This window comes from Micromesistius poutassou, assembly GCF_964030765.1.
Source record: "Micromesistius poutassou genome assembly, chromosome: 11".
Lineage (NCBI taxonomy): Eukaryota > Metazoa > Chordata > Actinopteri > Gadiformes > Gadidae > Micromesistius > Micromesistius poutassou.
In genome coordinates, this window is record NC_140281.1 from 5,257,482 (window position 1) to 5,280,105 (window position 22,624).

The following is a 22,624-nucleotide window of genomic DNA, read 5'->3' on the forward strand; positions in this document are numbered from 1 at the left end:
CACCTGGCAAATATGAAAGGGTAACTGGAAGAAAACGCGACTCAAATGTTTGCTATTAATGTTTAACAATATGTGAATAATGCTGATGGATAGAGAATGGGAATCAAGGCATACACCTGTTTAAAGCAAGTGTTAGGCAGTGGACATCTCCTGCTTTATCAATAAATATACCCATTTGTTTTTACTTTTCGAAAGACCCGCCCTTTAAGTTGTACCTTTTAAACCTATTGACTCAAGATGATGGTATCTCGCCAGCAACCATCTCTGGCCTGGGACAGCAGAGCACCACATGCATCCGAGTTCAACCTATGCACCGCAGTCCGTCGGCGTCCTGGTTCTGTCACAGTGGGACCTGGTCCTGTCACAGTGGGACCATGTCTGAAGACCGGTTGTCCCATGTTTGAGGTCCCATGTTTGAAGACTGGTGTCCTTGGTCCCACTCCCATGTCTGAAGATTGGAGGTCCCGACGTGAGAGCCAGCCGCCCCGCAGCGCGCTGCCCTCCGACGGCCCACAATGCACCGCGAGGCTAGCGTGTTCCCAGTGTGCGGAGCAGAAAACAACAGCGTTAGCGCGCCTCCACAACAGGCTAGCGGCACGGCGACGAGCTACCCGGACCGCGACGACGACCAGGTCTCACCACGGGACACGCGTTTGTCTCAAACGACCTAGTATTAGTCAAATGGTGCGAGTTCTTTAAGCGTTGCGAACATTATCAAACCACCGAGGACATTTAAAAGCGTATATTTCGGGTGGATTCGTGTTCGCAGGCTAGCTAGCTCGCTAGCTACCCGCGTCTCTATGTTCGAGTCTGTTCCGACCGCGGCGGTGGCGGCAGCGGCGGTGCCATGAACAGTGGACTCCCCGCTTCAGCTGCTCCGCTCGGAGGTGTTGCACTGCCCAACGTCAAGGTGAAGTTCTGCCGATATTACGCTAAAGACAAGACGTGCTTTTATGGGAACGAGTGTCAATTTTTACACGAAGAGCCATCCATGGCAAGCATGTCACTACACGGTGGCGGCGGCAGCCCCGTCCCGTTATCTATGGCCGGTGGTGGAGCCGTGACGGCGGCGGGGTTTTCCCTCGCTGGTCCAGCGGCGGCCTGCCCAGGTGGAGCTGGAACCAATGTCTCAAAAAAGAGCGAACCCATGGGGCCTACAGGCACGCCTCTGGACGGACAGTTATTGACCAGTGAGTATGGTTGGATACGTCTAAAAGACCAAAGGACTATAGCATTGTGACCGAACTTGTCGGCCTCATCTGGCTTTGTTAAAATCGAGTCCGGGGATTCACTTGGGCCCTTGACCTGCACAGAAACGTGGGGCTTTCTTCACTCGTCCCTGCGTGTTTGAAGTAGCCAATACATGCTCAGCGGCTAGTGGTCTTTTTCTAGTTTGGCACTTAAACAGTCCTGTTTTGGTAGAATTTCCCAAATGAGCATTGGGGAAATTAACGTATTTCACTAAGCATCATGCAGGAGGCCCGTTGTTTGTATGACAGCTGTGAGCTAGCTCCCAACGCTAACTAGTTGTTTTGTCCAGATATTATTGATTGCACTTGTACTTTAATCAAACGTGTCTCTGTTGGCACCGGTTACAGTTAAATGCAATTACCGTAAGGATGCAAGATCATCTCATTTTCTAAAAGAGAAGATAACTAGTGTGAAGCTCAGGTTGCCATGCAGGGAGCGTTGTTTTTGTCTTGTGTGGACCAGGTTTCCTCAAGTAAACAAGCAAGCACGTTGCTAGTACCTATACTTTCCATTCTACCTTCAGTTATCATTAGTATGTGGACCCATGCGATGCAACTTTAGATAATTCTCAATAGCAGTACATATTTTTATTGTTGTCTCATTAATGTGAATTGAGTAAGTACAATAGTATACGCACACGTATAATACTATATTAAAGTTATACTTTTCTCCAGTCCCAGGGATGGAGGGCGGAACCCTGACTGATGCTAATCTGACCAACTCTTACTTCAGCAGCAGCTTTATTGGCGTCAATGGGTTTGGAAGCCCGGCAGAATCAAAGTACTCAATGATGCAGGTATACGTTAAAGAGTATCAATGTATTTATTACTGTGTTCATGTTATGACTTAAAGCCTCTTGTAGCATCCAGCGGCAGCCTCAGTCACATAGTACTGTCAACTGTCATGATGGGCTGATATTACTATTTACTACCATGTCGTTATTGAGCAGTCACTTTTATCCACAGTGAATTCAGATGCAGTCATTAAGCAGCAGGTACTGGTTGTACTCACTGGGGATGTACTGCCCATATTGTTGGTGCATTGTTTTGTTAAGATATAATGTGATTTTGTTTAGGTATCCTTCTGTATAGAATCCAGTATAATGTTAAAAGAAATTCAAAGAAAAAAGGCAGTAGCCTGGTTTCCTATAGTCGTTGCTTGCATTTCAATTATCACATTCCAAGCTCTCCTCAACAATGCCGGAGAGTAAGATAAACTGGTCAAATTTCACAGTATAAAGTATTCTAAATTATATATATATTTTTAAATTGTGTTAAAATTGCAGGTCTAGTATTAAAATCGAAATATAAGCTCTTTATTTGTACAATGGATAATGTATGTAGCGCAGTAGAACGGTACCTTGTGATTAGTTTGTGTTTAGGCCAGTTCTGGTTAGGTTCAGATCCAAGAAAAGGTAGATGATCAACATGCTTGATCGGCTACAGGTACATACTATACACACACAGTAGTTAGTGTGTGTATAAAGACATCTGAGTTGAACAGCGTTCTCAACCTGTCTGGCTGGTTCCGGTTTCAGAGAATGACCAGCAGCAGCAGCTCCCCCAGTCTCCTCAACGATGGTGCCAAGAACTTCAGCCACAGTGCTCAAGGTACCAATCAACCCTTGGGAAGTGCTGAGTGGTAGCAGCTCATCTCTGGTCCCTAGGTCACCAGCTCTAACACATCTCTAGTCCCTGGGTCACCAGATGTAGTGCTGAGGGGTAGCAGCTCATCTCTGGTCCCTAGGTCATCAGATCTAGCACATCTCTGGTCCCCAGATGTAGTGCTGAGGGGCAGCAGCACATCTCTGGTCCCCAGATGTAGTGCTGAGGGGCAGCAGCACATCTCTGGTCCCCAGATGTAGTGCTGAGGGGCAGCAGAAGATCTCTGGTCCCCAGATGTAGTGCTGAGGGGCAGCAGAAGATCTCTGGTCCGCAGCATAGCTTAGGTTCTCCCGCATCATGTTGGGTCTTCTCTGTTTGTTGCAGATCCGTTGACCTCCCCAGCATCCTCCCTCTTCAGTGATTTTGGTGCTCTTAGCATATCGCAACGGAGGAAGGTACGACTGAAACAAGCAACAACTAGGACAAAATCTACTTTGCTTTGAGATGATTGGTGTTAAACTTATTATATGTCATGATGATCCGTGTCTCCCTCATTCGATTCCACTGGCGTAATAGTCGTGTGTGTCACTGTGTTGCCAGGCTCCCAACCCTACAGCGAGTGAGTTCATTCCTAAAGGAGCGCCCCGTATGGCCACCATGGCCAGCACCCCCGCCTTCCCCTCCCCACTCTTCCCCCACCCTGGACTGGGCGGCTCCACGGCGGCGGCCCTGGCTCCAGGTGAGGCTCGGGTGCATAAAGGCTGAAATGCACACATAGCGATTTACTTTGTTCTGTCCCACACCGCACCAGGGTGACACAAACTGTTTGTCCATGTTAGGGATGTCTCTCTCAGCCGGCTCCTCCCCCCTCCATTCCCCGAAGATCACGCCCCATACCTCGCCCGCCCCCCGCCGGCGGAGCCACACCCCCAATCCTGCCAACTACATGGGGCCCACGGCCGCAGCCGACCAGGGCCCTCACATCATCCAGAAGGAGACGGTGGGAGGCACCACCTACTTCTACACAGACAACACCCCCGCCCCCATCAGTGGGATGGTACGTCCTGCCAGAATGGCCAACTTTGTACCTAATACTATAGTGTTTATGGCATAGTTGTAAACCGACTTGAATAGATATTTAGAGTGTTATTTTATTATTATGGTTTGTGAAGTTATGAGACAAATGGACAGTTATCTGTTAGAATTAAGTTTGACAAGAATAACAATGTTGGTCATCTTCTTCTTGTTTGCAGTAGTTCAATTCCAGCAATACATTTAAAACACTTAATTATGTGTACCTTTTGTATCAATATTTTTGTGATGCCATCACTTCATAGCGTTTCATTGCTGCCACCATTTTAACATGGTCTGAACAACTGGAGTGTGAAACTTGATTGAACTCTGTCTGGTCTACTGCAGGTGTTTCCTAGTTACCACATCTACCCCCCAACTGCGCCCCACGTAGCCTACATGCAGCCCAAGGCCAACGCCCCCTCCTTCTTCATGGCGGATGAGCTCAGACAGGTACACCCCAACCCTCTCCACAGATAGCGGGGGTGCAGTAGCTTAGGAGGGCGGAGAGTGGGTTGACTGGTAACTGAAAGGTTGCTAGTTCAATCCCGGCTCCGAGTGTAGAGGTGTCCCTGAGCAAGACGCCTCACCCTCACTGCTTATGACGAGCTGGCTGTCGCCCTGTGTGGTTGACTCCGCCATCGGTGTGTGAATGTGTGAATGAATGGTAAGTCGATTTGGATAAAAGCGTCGGGATGTGAGTGGTGGGAAGTTGTGTTGTTTTGAAACTTTTACCGTTTTCTCTTAAGTTAGGAATATGTTTGTGGTTAGTAGTTGATGATTGTTTAGATGGTCACAATCAACTTTCTTCAACCTTCAACCTTTTGACTTGCTTACATACACTGTGTGACAAGAGGAAAATATCTGGTATTGCCCTGATGTTTCTCCTTCAGGAGCTGATAAACAGGCATCTCATTACCATGGCCCAGATCGACCAATCAGAGAACCCAGGTAAGACCCCCTGGGATGGTTTCATTACTGATACTAAAGTTTCTGTAAGCCATGAAAGCTTTATTAAAAACTATAATACAAATAATAAAAGAAGGCAGTGGAAATGTTTCTTAACATTAAAGCTAGGGTAGGCAGAGGAATCAATGTAAGATATATTTTGAAAGAATCCAACCGAAACATCCACCATTCCCGCTAGCCCTCGCTATAAAGACACATGGCTAGCTCATTAGCTTTAGCTACAGGTCTGCTACTCTTGTGGAAGACTCGGGTCAAGTGCAACAGGGGCATGTGCCAGCTGGCAGGTACAGACAGAAAGGCCATCATTTAATTTAATTTGGCGTCAGCACCAGGATTAGATACCTTTTCTTAAATTACATTTTATTGGGCAGTGCTTGTGATTTATTCGTGATGTTAACAGATTTCCCAAAAATATGACTGTGTGATGCCTGTGTGTTTTATGCCTGTGCGTCTTGAAGGAGTTCCCTCTGAGGTGGACAGCTACCACAGCCTGTTTCCCTTGGAACCCGTCCCCCCGCCCAACCGCATGCAGAAGACCAGCAACTTCAGCTACATCACGTCGTGTTACAAGGCCGTCAACAGCAAGGACGACCTGCCTTACTGCCTGAGGAGGATACACGGTGAGAGACTGAGAAACCATGTGGCCGGGTCAGGTCAAGAAGGCCTTATGGGTTTATCCCACTGGAACAGATGAACATGGTCAAAGTGGACTGAAACAATGACACTTGGTTCTGTTTCTTATTCCTTGCCATCCTAGGAGGTGTGTGGGCTGGGGGGGCTCTTGCGTCCCTTCTCAAAGTTTCTTCTTGTTGAACTGTGTTTTGGGCTGAGTGTTCTAAGGCGGGGGGTGTCCTCCCAATTGTTATGACCAACCAATCATTTAAAAAAAAAAAAAAAAAAAAAAAGTAATCTAGTTCCGTTGTGTATCATTGTCCTAGTGAGCTATGTTGCATATGAGAGGCGCCACACACCGTGGCCTTCTACTGTAAGCATATTACAGTATCTTCACCCCTTCAAGGACCTGGCCCGCAACACAAACCGCTGCCCAACCCACACAGGGGGGTTGGGCGGCTTAAAATGCTTAGAGGGCAAACTCCACAGGAATACGTGGAGGGGAGGCTGACGTTGGGTCATGTGTGTGTTGTAGGTTTCCGTCTGGTGAACACAAAGTGCATGATGCTGGTGGACATGTGGAAAAAGATCCAGCACTCCAACGCTGTCACACTGAGGGAGGTCTTCACCACCAAGGCCTTTGGTGACCACTGTGAGTTTGTGTGTGTGTGTGGGGGGTCGTTTGTGCGTGCATCTTTGTTTATCTGATTTAGTTTTATTTTGCACCACTTTATCCTTTGCAGTCGGGTTTGCGTCAATGTGTCCATAGCGAGTGCTTTGACGCAGTATGTGTCCCCTTAAAGGTTGTATCAGCGATCTTGGGTGACGTCACTTCGGTTGGTGTTTGAAGCGAGATCCCAAACAAACAGAGCCAGCTCGCCCCTCCCTTCCGTGGTTCGTGCATCCAGTAAAAACTATCATGAACGCAGCGCAAAACCCCACAACACCCACCCCTTGTCGGTGATTGGTTGGAATACTATTTATTTTGGTTTTGAGTGGTTGGTAGTACCATTTCTTTTTCAGATGAATGTCATCATTAATGTTTCGGCCTAGAATCGCTGATACAAACTTTTAAGTCTTCTAAAAATACTTCTTCTTCTTCTGCAAATAGTGAGATAGTTCTAGAGGTGCCTGAGAGGACTCCAGGGAGAATTAAGGATTTTTCACCCCTGGATCATTAATTAGTTATGGAGTCAGATTTGTTTCAAAATAATCAATCAAAACCTCTTAAATATCTATAAAATACGATTTTGAAGAAGAAACTCAATGAAGCCAAATTATTTGGTTAATCGTGGAAACTCGGTCTTCCACATTTTTGATAGTGTGTCTTTGTGTGCACTCTCTTCTTTCTGTTTCCCACTGACTTCTGCCCTCAGTCTCTGCATACAGCTGCCAGCTCGCTAATTTGTGCTGCCTGACTCTGTTTGCAGCACAGACCTCTCACCTGGGCAGGTTTTTTTATTGGCTGCATCTCAACTGGCTATAGAGCTTTTGAGTGACAGCACAGTGCCCACGAAGTGGTTCAGTGCTTCAAGCACGAGTGGCCCAAGGCTTCCAACTTCCCTCTAGCTCACTGTACTGGACTCCCACCAGATGAGGGGGTGAACCTAGGCCTCATTTATGTGGTGGTTGATGTTAGGGTGACATGACTGCCACAACCCAAACTCATGCCTGCTGCACTGAACAACGTGGTGGACACTGGGCTGTCACTCAAAATCCCACAGTAAGGGCAGCACTCTGATCGCTGAGGAAGAAGGCTTAACTTCTTTACACTTGTAAACCAGAAACTGTAAACTTAAAGAAATATTATAAAAAATCTAAACCACCAAGTCTACACGATTACTGAAATGGCCATATGGCCTTATTTGACATGCTGAATCTTTTTGCCTTAAGGACCCATAAGGTCCGTCGGGATAGGTTTGCTGTACCTTAAATGTTTTGGATAAACCTTTAAAAGAATCTGGAAAAAGTGACCTGTAATAAGATCGTTGTAAAATAGCCTAGTTATGGACAATTTTATGCACACTTATGATTATGCAAATTACCTGCCATTGTTCAATCAATCACGTGTCCGCTTCATGGACCCAGTGGAACTAGAACCTGTTGAGCTCATCAAGGACCTCCCCCTTTGGTCATGTGGACCGGTTTGTAATCATAGCTAAAGATATGACGTCACTGGGTGAATTTAAAATGACCACTGTAGCAGGTGCTCACCAAGCTATTTTTTTATAATGGAATTCAATGGGGGAAAAACCCTGACCTAAACCACTTTGATGGCAAACCACTCAGGGTTGTCAAAGTTGGTATACGTATAGAAACCGCAAGTAAGCAGGTCTTGGAAAAGCAAAGGACCTCTTCTGGAACAGGGGTGCCATAACTCATAAATCAAACAAATGATTTCCGAATCACAGAGAGGGCACTATAACGTCCCGTCTTAGTTAAACACTCCATGGCCGCTCCATCGATTAAAAAATTCTGAAACTTGGTGTACATTCCAGATTTTGCATGCTGGACATTTTTGCCATTGCAACACATGATCCGTCCATCAAGATAGATTTTACTGTAGAGTGAAAATATAGTAAAAATCAACAAAGTCCAAATGACCAAAAATTACGTACACATGATTTATGGACATGCCGTACTGAAAGAAAGATGTGGAATCGTGGAAAAAATATCTAGATGGCCGATTTATATGAAAAAGCAATCGATCATAAATTTACACTTGAGGGGGAATCAGGGACTGGAAACTACTTGGGTCACATAGACCCTCCTGACCACGTGTGTGGGAATTGCACGTCGAAAGCTCAAAAAATAAGGGTCATTGCGTCAATTTCAGTAATTGCCTTCTAGTTTCATAGTTTTAGTCATTTAGTTCTGTAATTATCCTTGTCCATGTAGTGTAGTGGTACAGTGTCTGCCACCTGGACCTTGGGACGCTGGTTGAATTCCAACCTCGACCAAACAGTTTTTGATGCATGGCATATAATAGAATGTGATTTGCTTCTATTAAAACAAACCTACAGGACATTCTCCCAGGTACACACTGTAGCTCAAAAGATGGCCACCTCCAGACTAGCCTCCTCATATGAATAAATAACACATTCATACTCCATACATGAATTATGAACGATTGGGGAATAGGGTATAAACAACAGAGGGTTGTGTGTGTGTGTGTCAACAGTGAGTATGCATTTGGTCTCTCAACAAGGGTTAGGGTTAGGGTTAGGGCGGCTGCTAGGATAGGCTGTGCATGGATGACATTGCTTGGTTTGTAATTGCTTTTATGTTCTGATCTCCTAAAATTACCCCCCCCCCCCCCACAGCGCTGGTCTTCTCCTATGACTTCCACGCGGGTGCTGAGACCATGTTCAGCCGGCACTTCAACGACCCTACTGCCGACTCCTACTTCACCAAGAGGAAGTGGGGTAAGGGCGCATACACACATGCATGAAACACACTTCAGTAGAGCTCTTAAACACCTAAAGTGTTGGAGTTGTACGTGTGTGTTTAGGGTGTGAGAGATTAGAGTATAATTTATTTAAAACACGCCCCTGTGTTTGTGTGGTGGAGAACTGAAAGAGGGCTGTGGTTCATGAGCGAGTGGTCTGAGGAGCTCCTCATGACAGTTGGAGTGTGGGTAACATGAGGGGGGGAGGAAACAGTGGTTGAAAGCGTCCCTAAGACCGGGGGGGGGCTACCTGCAGGGGATGCGAAACCACCTGTAGCCAGTCAGAGGCTTCTGAGCTAACAGTGTAATGAAACAAATAAGGAATAAATAAATAATGAAGGCTGAACAGCCACTGCTGTGAATACTACCCCACCCCCTCTTTAACCGTGGGACTTATTATTATTATTATTATTATTATTATTCCAGAATAGATGCACAACAAGACAGCTTGGTTTACTAGGGATGTGATGAACACATTTTCAAAAAGTGAATGAATACCATAATATTTATGACAAAATAATAATGCATAAATACCATCTGTCACACCAAAAGCACATCCTTGTGCACATAAATACGGCCAGACCACAGTGGGCACTTCCCCTCTCCTGTAGTGGTTTTAAACCTGAAGGTGTTCCAGTGTGGCACTGGAGGTGAGGGTGGTGGTGGTGGTAACCCTGTTCTTCTGTCATTGAATCCTGTGCATGTGCATGCCTTTTATAGGTCAACACGAACCGCCGCCGCCCCGGCAGCACGCCGGCCTGCTCCCAGAGTCCCTGATCTGGGCCTACATCGTCCAGCTAAGCTCCGCCCTGCGCACCGTCCACACCGCCGGCCTGGCCTGCCGCGTCATGGACCCCAGCAAGATCCTTATCACCGGCAAGACCAGGTAGACGCACAGACATGGGCAAAGGGAATGCACACATTTGCAGTGTGTGCCATGATTGCATACTTCGATACATGCATGTACGTACACGCAGACAGGTAGATATTAGACGTGCACACTCACAGAGAGTCAGACTCACACAAGCATAGACAGTCAGATGCATACATATTGGGGCACACAGAGGAGCTGTGTATCAGAACACAATCTTGCAGCCACTTTTCACTGTGGCTTACGCAAAGCAGCGGTTGTTGTGTCAGATATAAACCTGCATGGCCCTGCTCACAAGTGCACTTTTGGTCAACGGTAATTACAGAAGCAGAAAAGGGAAGGGTATCTTGGTCCTGGCTTCCTTTTTCATATTTTGCAAATGCACTGTGTCGTCCAAGTGGTCGCAATGTATTACTTTTTTTTGCAAAGTTCCTCCTCTGTTTGCAGGTTGCGGGTGAACTGTGTTGGCGTGTTTGATGTCTTGACCTTCGACAACAGTCAGACCAATCACCTTGCCCTGATGCCACAGTACCAGGTATTTCCAAATCCTCCTAGAATGTCAACGCATTGCAGCTAACCACAATTCATCTGTCCATTTTCGTGGAGGATCTTGAATCGTCTGCATCATGAGGGTGGACCATGTTGAGTCACCGATAATGTCCGCTTTACACCACAGCATGATTCACTTCTTGATTCTGATTCATCAACAATGTTCCAAGGCTGAATTTTCAACAAAGGGACACCATGGCCTTACAACAGTTCCACTTCAATTGGCTATGGTTCCAACATTTACAACTGTCAAATAATAAATATATGCTCAAAGCGCAGCAGAAAACTATTTACATTTCGACAGGTTAAGTTGATAAAAACCAACAGCGCCGTAGATGAAGTTAACTATTATGTAATCATCCCGTAATTAAAAAAGATACAATGGTGCTCTTGCTTTAATCCTTACTTGCTACTTAATGGAGTTAGATTTTCATCCATTCTATGATTTATGCCCCTTCTGTTACATTAATGAAATGACTGCTCTGATGGAAGTTTAGAAGTTTAGGCCTCATTAACCTAGCGGCCATCTTGGTCCTGAATGCAGAATTCTGCTTCAGTTCTACCCTATCAAGAAGGGTTAAGGGCCTATTACTAGTGTTTTATGTTCCTGTTGGATCGTTTGATTTCTGATTATATGATCAGCATATTGTATGCTATATGGCTGTCCTAACTGCATGAAATGTGTGTTTGCACAGCAAGCAGACCTGATCTCCCTTGGCAAGGTTGTGCTGGCGTTGGCGTGTAATTCTCTGGCGGGCATTCAGAGGGAAAACCTGCAGAAGGCCATGGAGCTGGTGTCCATCAACTACTCCTCCGACCTCAAGAACCTCATCCTGTAAGGAGTCACATGCTGGGCAGCAGTCTAGATCTCTAGAACCTCCTCCTGTAAGGAGTCACACACTGGGCACCGGTCTAGATCTCTAGAACCTCCCCCTGTAAGGAGTCACACACCAGGCAGCGGTCTAGATATTCAGGTCTGTGGCCGAGGTGTTGAGAGCAGCAGTTATCCTTTAGGACTGTGGTTTAGGCTTTCAGATGTTATTTGTGTTTATAACATACTGGTCAGGGTGATTCAACCCTCGTAGCTGTCTCCGCTGGTTTCACTAAAACATCCGTTCATATGCCTTCATGACATGTGTACATGGTTGTGTGCATGCAGGTACCTGACTTGTGTACATAGTCTGGTTGTGTGTGCGTTTGTGTGTCCAGGTACCTACTGACGGAGCAGTCTCGCCTGCGCAGCGTGAATGACATCATGCCCATGATCGGTGCCAGGTTCTACACACAGCTGGACGCCTCCCAGATGCGCAACGATGTCATTGAGGAGGACCTGGCTAAGGTATGAAAATGAGCCCTGGCACCTGCAAGAGTGACATCATTAGCACAGCATAGGAAGCGCGGTACGCTGGAACACACTAACAGACCGGGAGAAGTGAGAGTATTATGGCGCATTTCCATCGGCGGGTACGCTTCGGACCCAGCACGCCTCAGCCCAGTAGTGAGGGTGCAGTATAGCCCAGCTCAGATACGGCTCTCGTTTCCACCGCCGACAGTACCCTTATGGTAGGGCGGGGTTTAAGCCAGACGGCGATAGCCACAGTAGCTACGTAAGCATCGTGATCTCATAGCAGCCTGACACAGTGTAGCCTGCTAATAAATCCAAGGAAAAAGAAGAACGCGCACAATGAACAAAGAGCAACAATGTAGGACGTCCAAGAAGGACGGCAAACTTCTGAACGACATTTTCTTCAATAAACAAAGCTTTCACCATTGTCCAGAAATACCTTGCAGGTACTGTGTTTGTTTGTTATTATCCCCCTGTCGCACGGAAGGGACGATTCTGTCGACCAATCAACGGACGCTGTGTGTGTAGCTCGAACTTGCCGGGTCGCATCTGGTCCCTCTTACTACCCAGACCCATGTCCCTTCATGTGAGAGGTGTGTGTCTGTTACAGTTATAATATGGGATTTCTGTTTCTAGGGGTCACTCAAACGATCACAAAAGACCTAGTTCGATGAGGTGGAGTTACGTGGGATTATGGGTTTATATATTATTATTATATATATTTTTTTAATTATTACTATGCATAAACAAAGTACAAAACTCGTAGGGAAAGAAAACGTACTTCCATCAGGTACACAAAATATAGATAAATAATGCATTGGTAATACTATTTACAACAATAGTCGTGCCAATAAAGCTTTTTGAACGGAATTGAAACGGCGGCATCTGGTGGTTGTATATACAGCCATGCAGGATAGCATGCGCGAATGCTTGTCAGCTGTGCCACAAATAAGAAGATCCATTTGTATTCAAATAAACAGTTGTTTATTTCATTAGTGCGGATTGGCATTTTTGAGCAAAATACCCCCAAAATTTTTGCCTCCTCGCTCTGGGCAGCGACCACTTTGACTAAGACATTTCCTGAGGGAAACACTGGTGGGGTTTAAGCTGGATGGCGACAGTCGCGGCAGCTACGTAGGCATTGTGACCTCATAGCAGCCCGACACAGTGTAGCTGTGCTGCTAATAAATCCAAGGAAAAAGATCAACGCGCACAATGAACAAAGAGCAACAATGTAGGACGTCCAAGAAGGGCAAGGACGATCTGTGTCCTTAGCCTGGTCTGTGTGTCCTCAGCCCAGTCTGTGTGTCCCCAGCCCTGGTTCACACTGCTGGCTGTGGAGGAGGGGGAGCCCGCTGCTGTGGAAGTGTTCTCACACAGGATGCAGCTAGCTTGGGCCTCGTTTCTATTCCCCCTAGTGAGAGGGCCTGGTGTCAAACCACGGGGCCTCTACGGCTGTTCTCCTTTTACCATCTCACTTCCTCTTTCCTCCCAACTCCCTCGCCGTCACCGCCACCATGTTGTTTGTTAAAAAATGACAACGTTTCTAAGTGACCCCAAACTTTTGAATGGTAGTGTAGGGAAATGGTAGTGTATGGTAGTGTATAGTGTATGTAAGGACTAACAAGGTGCCGCTGGCCCTGGCTGGTCCAACTGATAGAATCCCTCAGCGTGTCCAGGCTGCGTCTTGTCAGGAGAAAGGCTTCACCTGCCCAGGGTCGGGCCTCCACAAGTAGTCTGGTAACTTATCAACCCCAGCGTATTTGGTTGCTAAGCAACGTCAACGTCTTTGGAGGACTATTTCTCTGCTGATCAACACTACGAATGGTAATAACAAATGAATTGTAAAAAGACACAAAAAAAAGGCGCGATCGGGATTGTTGACGGGGCAGGGTGGTTGTTGACGGCGGGGCGCGCAATCGGAATTGTTGACGGGGGGGGCACGAGATCGGGATTGTTGACGGGGGGGAGCGCGATCGGGATTGTGTGACGGGGGGGGCGCGCCCTAGGATGTTCATGTTTAATAGACATGTTTCATTTGGGCGCCCCCAACACATTTTGCCGCCTTAGGCGATCGCCTAGTTTGCCTATGGCAATCGCCGGGCCTGAGAACAAGCCCCTTCAGGGCGAGACACCTTCGCATCGCGCGGTGTCCGGTTCGCCCTGTCCGCCCGGTCGGGGCTTATTTCCCCGATAATGACCGGCGTTCTATAGATTATCCCTTACTTATTTTTGTATGAGCTGCCAGCCTGGCTTGGACAATGAATGAGGTATTAATACCAATACTCTTTGGCTGGGATGCAATGATGAGGCATCAGACAATCACGTCATTTTAGCCTGAATACATGAAGGTAAAATGCACCAGAGCAGGTTTGTAGTACCATGGACATACAGAGCGATAACCTGTAGAACTAAATGGATGTGGCAGGCTACACCACGGGATGCATCTGCAGACCACTGCCACATAATTAAAGGTGAAGATGCAATATTTATTGCTTAAGATTTGCTGGTGCTGTGGTGAGGTGTTTTGTGTTTTTTGCACTCAAGTGGTCGGCTGTTTTAACTCGATTGAAGTTAGCCATAGCCACCAAGTAGCCTAACTTATCCATGGTTTGCGTTCATACAGTGTTGGGTAGTGGAGATGACGATAGTGGAGTAATTTGTGGAATAATCGTGGTGGGGCGTGCATGAGTTTTGGTCAGAATGCCTGATGTAGATTGGATGGATGCGTGTTGTGAATTGAGAACAGCCAGCCCATGATGTGATACAGCGTTCAGCTGTGCAACAAATATCTTTTGCTTTTTCAATCTGTTTCGACATCTGTAGTGCTGTGTGTAGCCACACGTTTGCCCCTTCACAACTTAAACACGTAGTTAATTTGCTCCTAGCTCCTCTTTGTTTGTGTTTGTAGCTTTCCACTGTCGGTGGAAAAGCGACAATAGTGGGTCATAGCCTATGTCCAATGCTTTTTGGAAACGCTTTCTTCATAAAACATGTCAGACATCAGTTTTTTGTATACCTTTTTATTGGGAGCGTACCTATGTTCCCCAGGTCCTATGTTCCCCGATCGCGACTGTATTTTTCGTAGACGGAATCTGGAAAAGGTTCCGCCTCAAGCACTAGGATTGGACAGGCAGCCTGTCAGTCAAACTCACACGCTGACTCCTCACCCTAAACCTAAACCTAACCGTAACCCTCACCCTAACCCTCACCCTAACCATAACCGTAACCGTAACCCTAATATTCATGATTCTTCCGGATTCCACCTACGAAAAACACATTCGCTCCCCGGTCACATACAAAGCGGGTAACATAGGACCCGGGGAACATAGGGATGACACCCTTTTATTCATTAGTAAGCTACATGGGTATGCCTTCTTTCAGAACCTTTCATTACCTGCATTAAAGAGAAAAAAAAGATTGCATCCTCATTGTACCCAGCACTTCTGAAAATGCACTTTCGAATGCTTCTCTGTCCCCAGCACATTTCAAACCAAACTGACACCCATGGGTCTGAGTGTCAGGTCCAGCATTGACATGAGTCAATGTTGACTTAAATCTATTTCTAAACCTTGTGGTCCCAAAGTGTTGATGTCTTTGTATTACACTGTACACTTCATTGGGTCATCTACCTTTTTTTTTTTTTGCAACATTGTCAACATGGCCAGTTGTCAATATTAACATGTCTGTTTGTATTAAATTAAAACATGAAATACCGATTGGATCAAGATTTAAATACAGCCCTACTATATCCTCCCCCCTCCATAACCAGACGCTCAAAATCGATCTGTTCACAGGAAGTACAGAACGGTCGTCTCTTCCGCCTGCTGGCCAAACTGGGCACCATCAACGAGAGGCCAGAGTAAGTGTCTGCTGGGAGCTTTGCTGGTTTAGCCATGCTATGCGGTGTAAGGCCTAACACACTGTGTGTGTTAGGTTTCAGAAGGACCCCTCGTGGTCTGAGACGGGCGACCGCTACCTGCTGAAGCTCTTCCGGGACCACCTGTTCCACCAGGTGACGGAGGCCGGGACGCCCTGGATTGACCTCAGTCACATCGTGTCCTGCCTCAACAAGGTCGGCTTTCTCTCTCCATCTCCCTCTCGGTCTTTCTGTCTCTTTCTGTCTGTGTGACTCTAGGCATTTTTTCACTGCCGGTACGGTCGTGGTTTGGCACGTCCTGCGATTTCACTCTTGCCTGTGTAAAACCGAGGGGGTAAAATCCCCCTTCGTCACAGAGTTCACTGGAGAAGGCGGGGCTACGCACAGAGAGTAGACCTCTTTAGAATATTTTGCATACTCATTGTTTTTATTTTTTATGATTCAAGACACTCATGCAAGAATGAGTATACATCTGGGTGTAGGCTACAAACGCTTATTACCTCAGTCAGTGTTAACACGCGGACCATGCTGGGAAAAAGGCGGGCATAAGAGGGGTGTGTGTGTGTGTGTGTGTGTGTGTGTGTGTGTGTGTGTGTGTGTTATTCTCCCACTCAGCATCCCCCTAAACTCCATTCCTCTCCTCCCTCCTTTGTGTGCTCTGCAGCTGGACGCGGGCGTGCCAGAGAAGATCAGCCTGGTGTCCCGGGACGAGAAGAGTGTGTTGGTAGTGACCTACTCTGACCTGAAGCGCTGCTTCGACAGCACCTTCCAGGAGCTGCAGGGGGCCGCCACCGGGCCCCTGTAGCGGCCTGACCCCTCCAGGCCCCCGGGGGCCCCTGGTCCCGGAGCACACTATTGCACTACGGTGGACGACCCGGCTGGCGGAGATGACCCGTCAGCGTGGTGAGGGAGGGGGGCGGGGTGCCGAACTCAGTCACATACACTGACGCTGGCCGCCTGAGGCTTTTCTAAAGTGTCTTTTTTAGTTTCTTAAACCCCACAGCTGAGAAAAAATTTTGGAGAAACAAAAAAGGCAAAAAAATTGGACACATGTGGAAGCTGTGATCGTGTAATGACCTTTTCTTTGATCTGGGGGAACAAACATTGAGAAACAAACCTTGTGGTTTTGGACATTTTTTCCTGCTTTTATTGTTTGTTTCTATATTTGGGGTTTATTTTCTGCAGAGGATGCACTAAGGTTTTAATTTTTTTGGTTGAAGCTCTTGGTTATTTTTTATGACATGTGCGCGTGGCCTACAGGGTGTACAGACGGCTGGTTTATAACACAGACATCAACATGAAACGGAACAGAGGATTAAGACAAGGACAAAAATGGACAGCAACCATTCAAATTCCATCCTTCAACTGATGGCATCTCTCTTCCTACCTTCCTCTCTTCCACACCAATGTCTTTGTGACACACTAGGGCACGCCACTCAATGGCTATCATGGGAGAGCGCTTTATTTCCTTTGTTTTTAAGGGCCAACTGACCCCCGTCTCGGCAGTTGGTTCCTTCCTCCTGAAGAAACAGGAAAAACCACTGGACTGAGGGGTGTGTGTGTGTGTGTGTGTGTGTGTGTGTGTGTGTGTGTGTGTGTGTGTGTGTGTGTGTGTGTGTGTGTGTGTGTGTGTGTGTGTGTGTGTGTGTGTGTGTGTGTGTGTGTGTGTGTGTGTCCCCTCGTTCCGTTCGTCCTCCCCTTGCCTTCCTCTCTCTCCTCTACCTCCCTCACCTCTCCTGCAGCCGTTTAGTATATTTTTTTTATCGTAAGTATTCCTTTCCTCTTCCGGGGCATTCCGGGTCCTCTCCTGTGTTTTGAGGACGAGGATTTTATTTGTGGTAAATTCCCCCTCTTTTTGCTCAACTGTTGTACAGGGATTGGGGAGAGTAGGAGTGCAAATGTCATGTTGGCCCCTCCCCCTTCCAGAAAACAACTGTTGATTCTGTGGACCAATTCCTGCGGGGGGAGGGGCCTTGGACATGGAGGGCGGCGTGTTGTGGATGATGAAATAACAAAAAGGGGACGACAACGATTAGGTTATTTGGACTTTCTAATGATCATGAGGTACAAACTGCTGGAGACAGCATGGTAACACCCCCCCCCCCAAACCTCCTTATGGGGGGCTGCCCGTCCCCACGGTGACCCATCTGTCAGGTGGGAGGGGCCTCCAAGTGACCAGTTCTTGACACTCACTCTGATGGCTTTGGTTTTTCTCAGGATGATTGACAGCTGGGGCCCAGTGACTGAATGTGTTTGGCCGTCACTGGTCGCCCTTTTTGTTTTGTTTTGCTCCAGTCAGACAAGCTCCAGTGGAGTGGGCGGGACCTCTTCTTCAGGTGTGTGAGTGCAGAGGCTGTCTGAGGTGGAGGTGGTGTGGAGATCATGTTGTCTTTAAGCACAGTTCCACGGGCCAGCAGGAGTAGAGGGCCATGAGTTGGTTCTGATTTTTATTTTCTCCTTCTGACTGAATCTTGTTGGTAAAGTTTAAACATAATTGGTTTATACCTCAAGACGGCCCACTGGACTGGGAAGACGTTTCTTCTTCCAATCCAACCATGTTTAACATCTCCCGCTTTCTCTGCACCTTCTCTACCGCCTTAAATGGAGCGGTGAGGGAAGGTCTTAGAAGGGCTACGTCTTTCTCTTCTGTTTCAAATCAAGAGACGACCGGTAAAAGGCCTTTCTTCAAGGTCATTGGTTGGCTTTTCCCGCCACTTTTGAATGACTTGTTTAATGAAGGGAGAGAACTGTGCTTACAGACAACCTGTGGAGTCGGCCATGTTGGATCATTTCATTCTTCCTCGGTTTTAGTGAAATTAATCAACAAAATAAATATTTTTGTGAATGTGGTGCTCTTGAACACACACACACACACACACACACACACACACACACACACACACACACACACACACACACACACACACACACACACACACACACACACACACACACACACACACACACACACACACACACACACACACACACACACACACTCCAGCAGAAATGTGTGGTTACCTTCGGTCAAGTCCCACATCCACACACCTACAATCACCATCTAAGTATCTTTATTTTGTTTCCCCTCTTTTGTTCATTGTTTCAAATTTTGCAATATTTGTGTGTACAGCAGTATTTTAATAAAGAATACCAAAAACTGATCTCCAGGGTGGACGTCTACATTGTATTGTGGAAAACACGAGTGTCATCCCCGAAGGAAATTATTGTGGTGTAAGGTAAATGAGTGATATTTGGTTTGGAGATCGGAGAGTTGAACCCCAGAATAAAGAGTGTGAGCAGGTTGATTTCATGGCTGTTCTCCAGGAGGCTGGAGGAGGCCACCAGGTAGATGTCTGAAGATAAAGGAGGGCTGTTTCATGCACAAAAACAGCTCAATCAAAAAAATGCTAAACACAGATTTTATTCTAGTGTGTATTTGTGTTTTGTCCATTTAACTCAACTGAACAATGCATTCATGTGTACAAAATATATATATATATATATATATATATATATATACTTTCTATTAATCATTTCTTTCAGCATATGGATATAGATGAAGCCTACAAACTATTTCAAACAAACCACTTTAGTAGTATAGGTACCAGTGCAGTAAATATAACACTAGCATACTAGTCTGCTAAATAACAAGAAGTAGCTAGTCCAGGAACTAGTGTGCTAAATAGAGTGCTAGATAGAAATCATGTGGTGCTCTGCAGTGTCCTGTGAAACACGCTATAGTATAGTAGTCTATTGGCTGCTCTTGGAAAGGGTTGGTTCGGTTGTGTGTGTGCCTTGTTGTAGCATCATGATAAAGTTCAGTGTAAATATAATGCGCTAGCATTCAAGCACTGGTCGTATGAAAGAAAACTATTACTTTCCATATGTGCCCTCAACGCTTTGTCTATTTCTACTAAAGACTTTTTCTTTTCATGGCAAGGTTTTACAAAATGAAAAGTCGTGTTTAAATTGTGTGCAGGAACTTTTAAGAGCGTAGATAATGAGGTAGAAAGGCCAATAAACTAAGATATGATGTAATAAAAAAAGTTTGAACATGGTGTTACATAAAAACCGAAGCGTATAATATGAGGAACTATAGACCACACAAAAGATTGCATCCACTTATTTCAATTTTCACTTTCCACATTTCACTTTCACTTCAGCAGTGCTAAATTGAAAGGAATGTAGCGATGTGAAGATGGAGTGTGAAGAGAAGACATGCTTTAACTAGGCTAAGGACCTGCACACACACCCGGGGCTGCTAGGCAGAAGGGGAGAGGAACACTGAGTGGTAGTCTGGTGGACGGGCGCTCTCCATCTCCTCCTCTTCCTCCTCAGACGACCTATGAAACGGCAGGACTGATGGCTCGTTGTCATGGCAACCCGGGATGTCACGGCTCGGGTCGCCTGGCACCCGACTCACTGGGAACTTGGAGTAGGTGAAGAACCTGCAATTGCACATACACAAACACAGACACACACGTGCACACAAACACCCACACATGCTCAGGTTTATTTCACCCCCCCTTCATCTCAAGACCAAGGGCTTCCCAGGCCCACAGGGTATAGATAAGGGGTCTCCTGGGGCAAGTGGTGGGTCAGCAGTGCTGGTCAGGGAGCTAGGTGATGGTTCAGGGGTCCACTACCTGCTGTGTTCCTGGCTCTTCACGGGGCTCCAAGCCAGACTCTGGAGCTCCTCTGAGGGGAGAACCATGCCACTGTCCTCCTGCTCCTCCTGTGGAGAGAGACACACACACACACACACACACACACACACACACACACACACACACACACACACACACACACACACATTAATACACACATTAACACACGCACACGCACACACACATTAAAGGGGTAGTTCGGAATTTTGGACATTGGACCTCATTTCCAAGTGAGCCAGTGTGTTATTTATCATTGGAGACCGTTTTCAACACTTTTCATTCAGTCCTTCTAGTTGCAGAAATCGCTGGTGCTAGGCTACCCACTCCACGGTACACCCGAGGCAATAATATAAGCGATAATATAATGCCCGACTATCGATGTAAATGTCTGTATTGATAGAATAATGTTAGAAATAACACTATCCTTGTATCGCAATGATCGCATTACATTTTGAGGGACTAATTTCACTTTGCTCCGGTGTAGCAACCAATTCACTACAGCAGAAGGTAAACAGAGAAGCGCACTCCAGGTAATATCAGTCCGCCGCTGCCGTAGCTTGCTTCCAACTAAAGGGATTATAAACTAAATGCAATGCGATGCAAGGGTAGTTTTATTTCTAACATTATTCTATCAACACAGACATTTACATAGATAGTCTGGCGTTAGAATTATTTTGCCTCGGGGTGTACTGTGAGTGGGTAAAACTGTTTTTATTGGCAGGCTAGCAGTTCCCCTCGACTTGCGCTAGCCTAGCAGCAGCAATTTCTGCAACTAGAAGGACTGAATGAAAAGTGTTGAAAACGGTCTCCAATGATAAATAACACACTGGCTCACTTGGAAATGAGGTCCAATGTCCAAAACTACCCCTTTAATATACACACAAATGCACGCACACACACACACACACACACACACACACACACACACACACACACACACACACACACACACACACACACACACACACACACACACACACACATTTATATACAGCACACACACAAAACATATGTCTGCAATAATGAAGGGGACAATACCACTGTGTCTGTGTGTGTGTGTGTGTGTGTGTGCATGTGGTATTATTACATCAGGACTTGTTGGTTCCTTGTAAGGTAGCTCTTCGAAGGTCTGAAGCAGCGCCATATTCCTCATGTAACTGAAGAAAAATCACATGGTTACATTATTATACAGGCTTTGTAAAAAGGTCTTCTCACCTTTGTCATTGATATTTTCTGTATTTGGCTTTATTCTGGCTTTATATCATGAATTGTCTCTAACATCTGCTGCAGCTGCATTAGCTCAAAACCCTATCCATCAACGATTTTACAGTTTAAAAGGGATAGGCTGAGGCATCTGTACATCTGTGTTTGCCAGTTTCACCCAGATACAGAGTTCAGAGTTCACCTAGACTCTGCATAGCCACCCTCTCCCACCCCTCCTACTTATTGTATGTCGTACTTAGTTATAGTACTTAGTTGTGTAGCATCTTATCCTAGTTATCGTTGTATATAGGGAATGGGTTAACCTAGTGATTGTTAGTGCTTGGCACTTGTTTCTATGAGCATCTTACTGTACCGACAGAGAGATATATTGTTGTTTCTCCTTCTTCTGACAAATGTACTTATTATAAGTCGCTTTGGATAAAAGCGTCTGCTAAATACCCTAAATGTAAATGTTATATAGACGAATGGGGTAATCCAAATACATTGTTGTGCTTCCAGAAGGGGAGTCGCTGGGTTAGCATTAAAAGTTTCTTCCCCTCACAGGCACAGGAGCTAGGCTACTGTGCCTCTCAATGGTTAACAGAAAGAGAAAACTAAGCAAGCCAACTCCCCTTCTGGATGCACAATGAGGAATAAGGAATTAAACTCCTCTTAATCTCGGGAAGAAGGCAAACACCAATTGACAGATATCTCGGTGTACGGCTTTAATTAAATCTACACAATGTTCTGACTGGTTCACTTTAGTGTTGTGACGCCATTTAGGTACACAATCAATGCATTAAATCAACATAGAATATATGATTACACAAATGCAAAAAGATCTAATCTATATCCGATCTGCACCACTGTAAATCAAATGTATAAATACTAACAAAGTAATGTAAGTAGTATAGAGTGTTTAACTTAAAGAGAGATCAAGAAGTTCCCAGGTCCTCCTCAGGGCCCAGCGGTCTGAGGGGTGGGCCCTCCTCCTCAGGGCCCAGCGGTCTGAGGGGTGGGCCCTCCTCCTCAGGGCCCAGCTGTCTGAGGGGTGGGCCCTCCTCCTCAGGGCCCAGCTGTCTGAGGGGTGGGCCCTCCTCCTCAGGGCCCAGCTGTCTGAGGGGTGGGCCCTCCTCCTCAGGGCCCAGCGGTCT

The 22,624-nt window shown here is 46.3% G+C and overlaps 2 protein-coding genes across 3 annotated transcripts in view; one reads left to right on the plus strand and one right to left on the minus strand.

Annotated features, from left to right (window-relative positions):
• The first annotated feature begins 546 nt into the window (after window positions 1-546).
• pan3 (poly(A) specific ribonuclease subunit PAN3) lies at window positions 547-18,761 on the plus strand. Its single transcript, XM_084475457.1, has 18 exons — window positions 547-1,190; window positions 1,926-2,047; window positions 2,789-2,861; window positions 3,240-3,310; window positions 3,456-3,594; window positions 3,695-3,912; window positions 4,275-4,379; window positions 4,820-4,877; window positions 5,354-5,515; window positions 6,043-6,159; window positions 8,831-8,932; window positions 9,676-9,841; window positions 10,274-10,361; window positions 11,071-11,210; window positions 11,585-11,714; window positions 15,518-15,582; window positions 15,657-15,795; window positions 16,265-18,761. Exons 1-18 carry the CDS (start codon window positions 848-850, stop codon window positions 16,403-16,405), a joined length of 2,379 nt encoding a protein of 792 aa, XP_084331583.1. The 5' UTR covers window positions 547-847; the 3' UTR covers window positions 16,406-18,761.
• Window positions 18,762-19,214: 453 nt separating this feature from the next.
• The window catches only part of flt1 (fms related receptor tyrosine kinase 1), a 46,410-nt gene continuing 43,000 nt past the window's right edge, over window positions 19,215-22,624 (minus strand). For both annotated transcript variants that reach the window (XM_084475157.1, XM_084475156.1), the window contains exons 28-30: window positions 21,355-21,424; window positions 20,247-20,335; window positions 19,215-20,048 (exon numbers count right to left, since the gene is read on the minus strand). In XM_084475157.1, coding sequence (XP_084331283.1) covers window positions 19,862-20,048; window positions 20,247-20,335; window positions 21,355-21,424 — 346 coding nt within the window. In that variant the 3' untranslated portion in view covers window positions 19,215-19,861. The remainder of the gene's footprint in view (window positions 20,049-20,246; window positions 20,336-21,354; window positions 21,425-22,624) is intronic.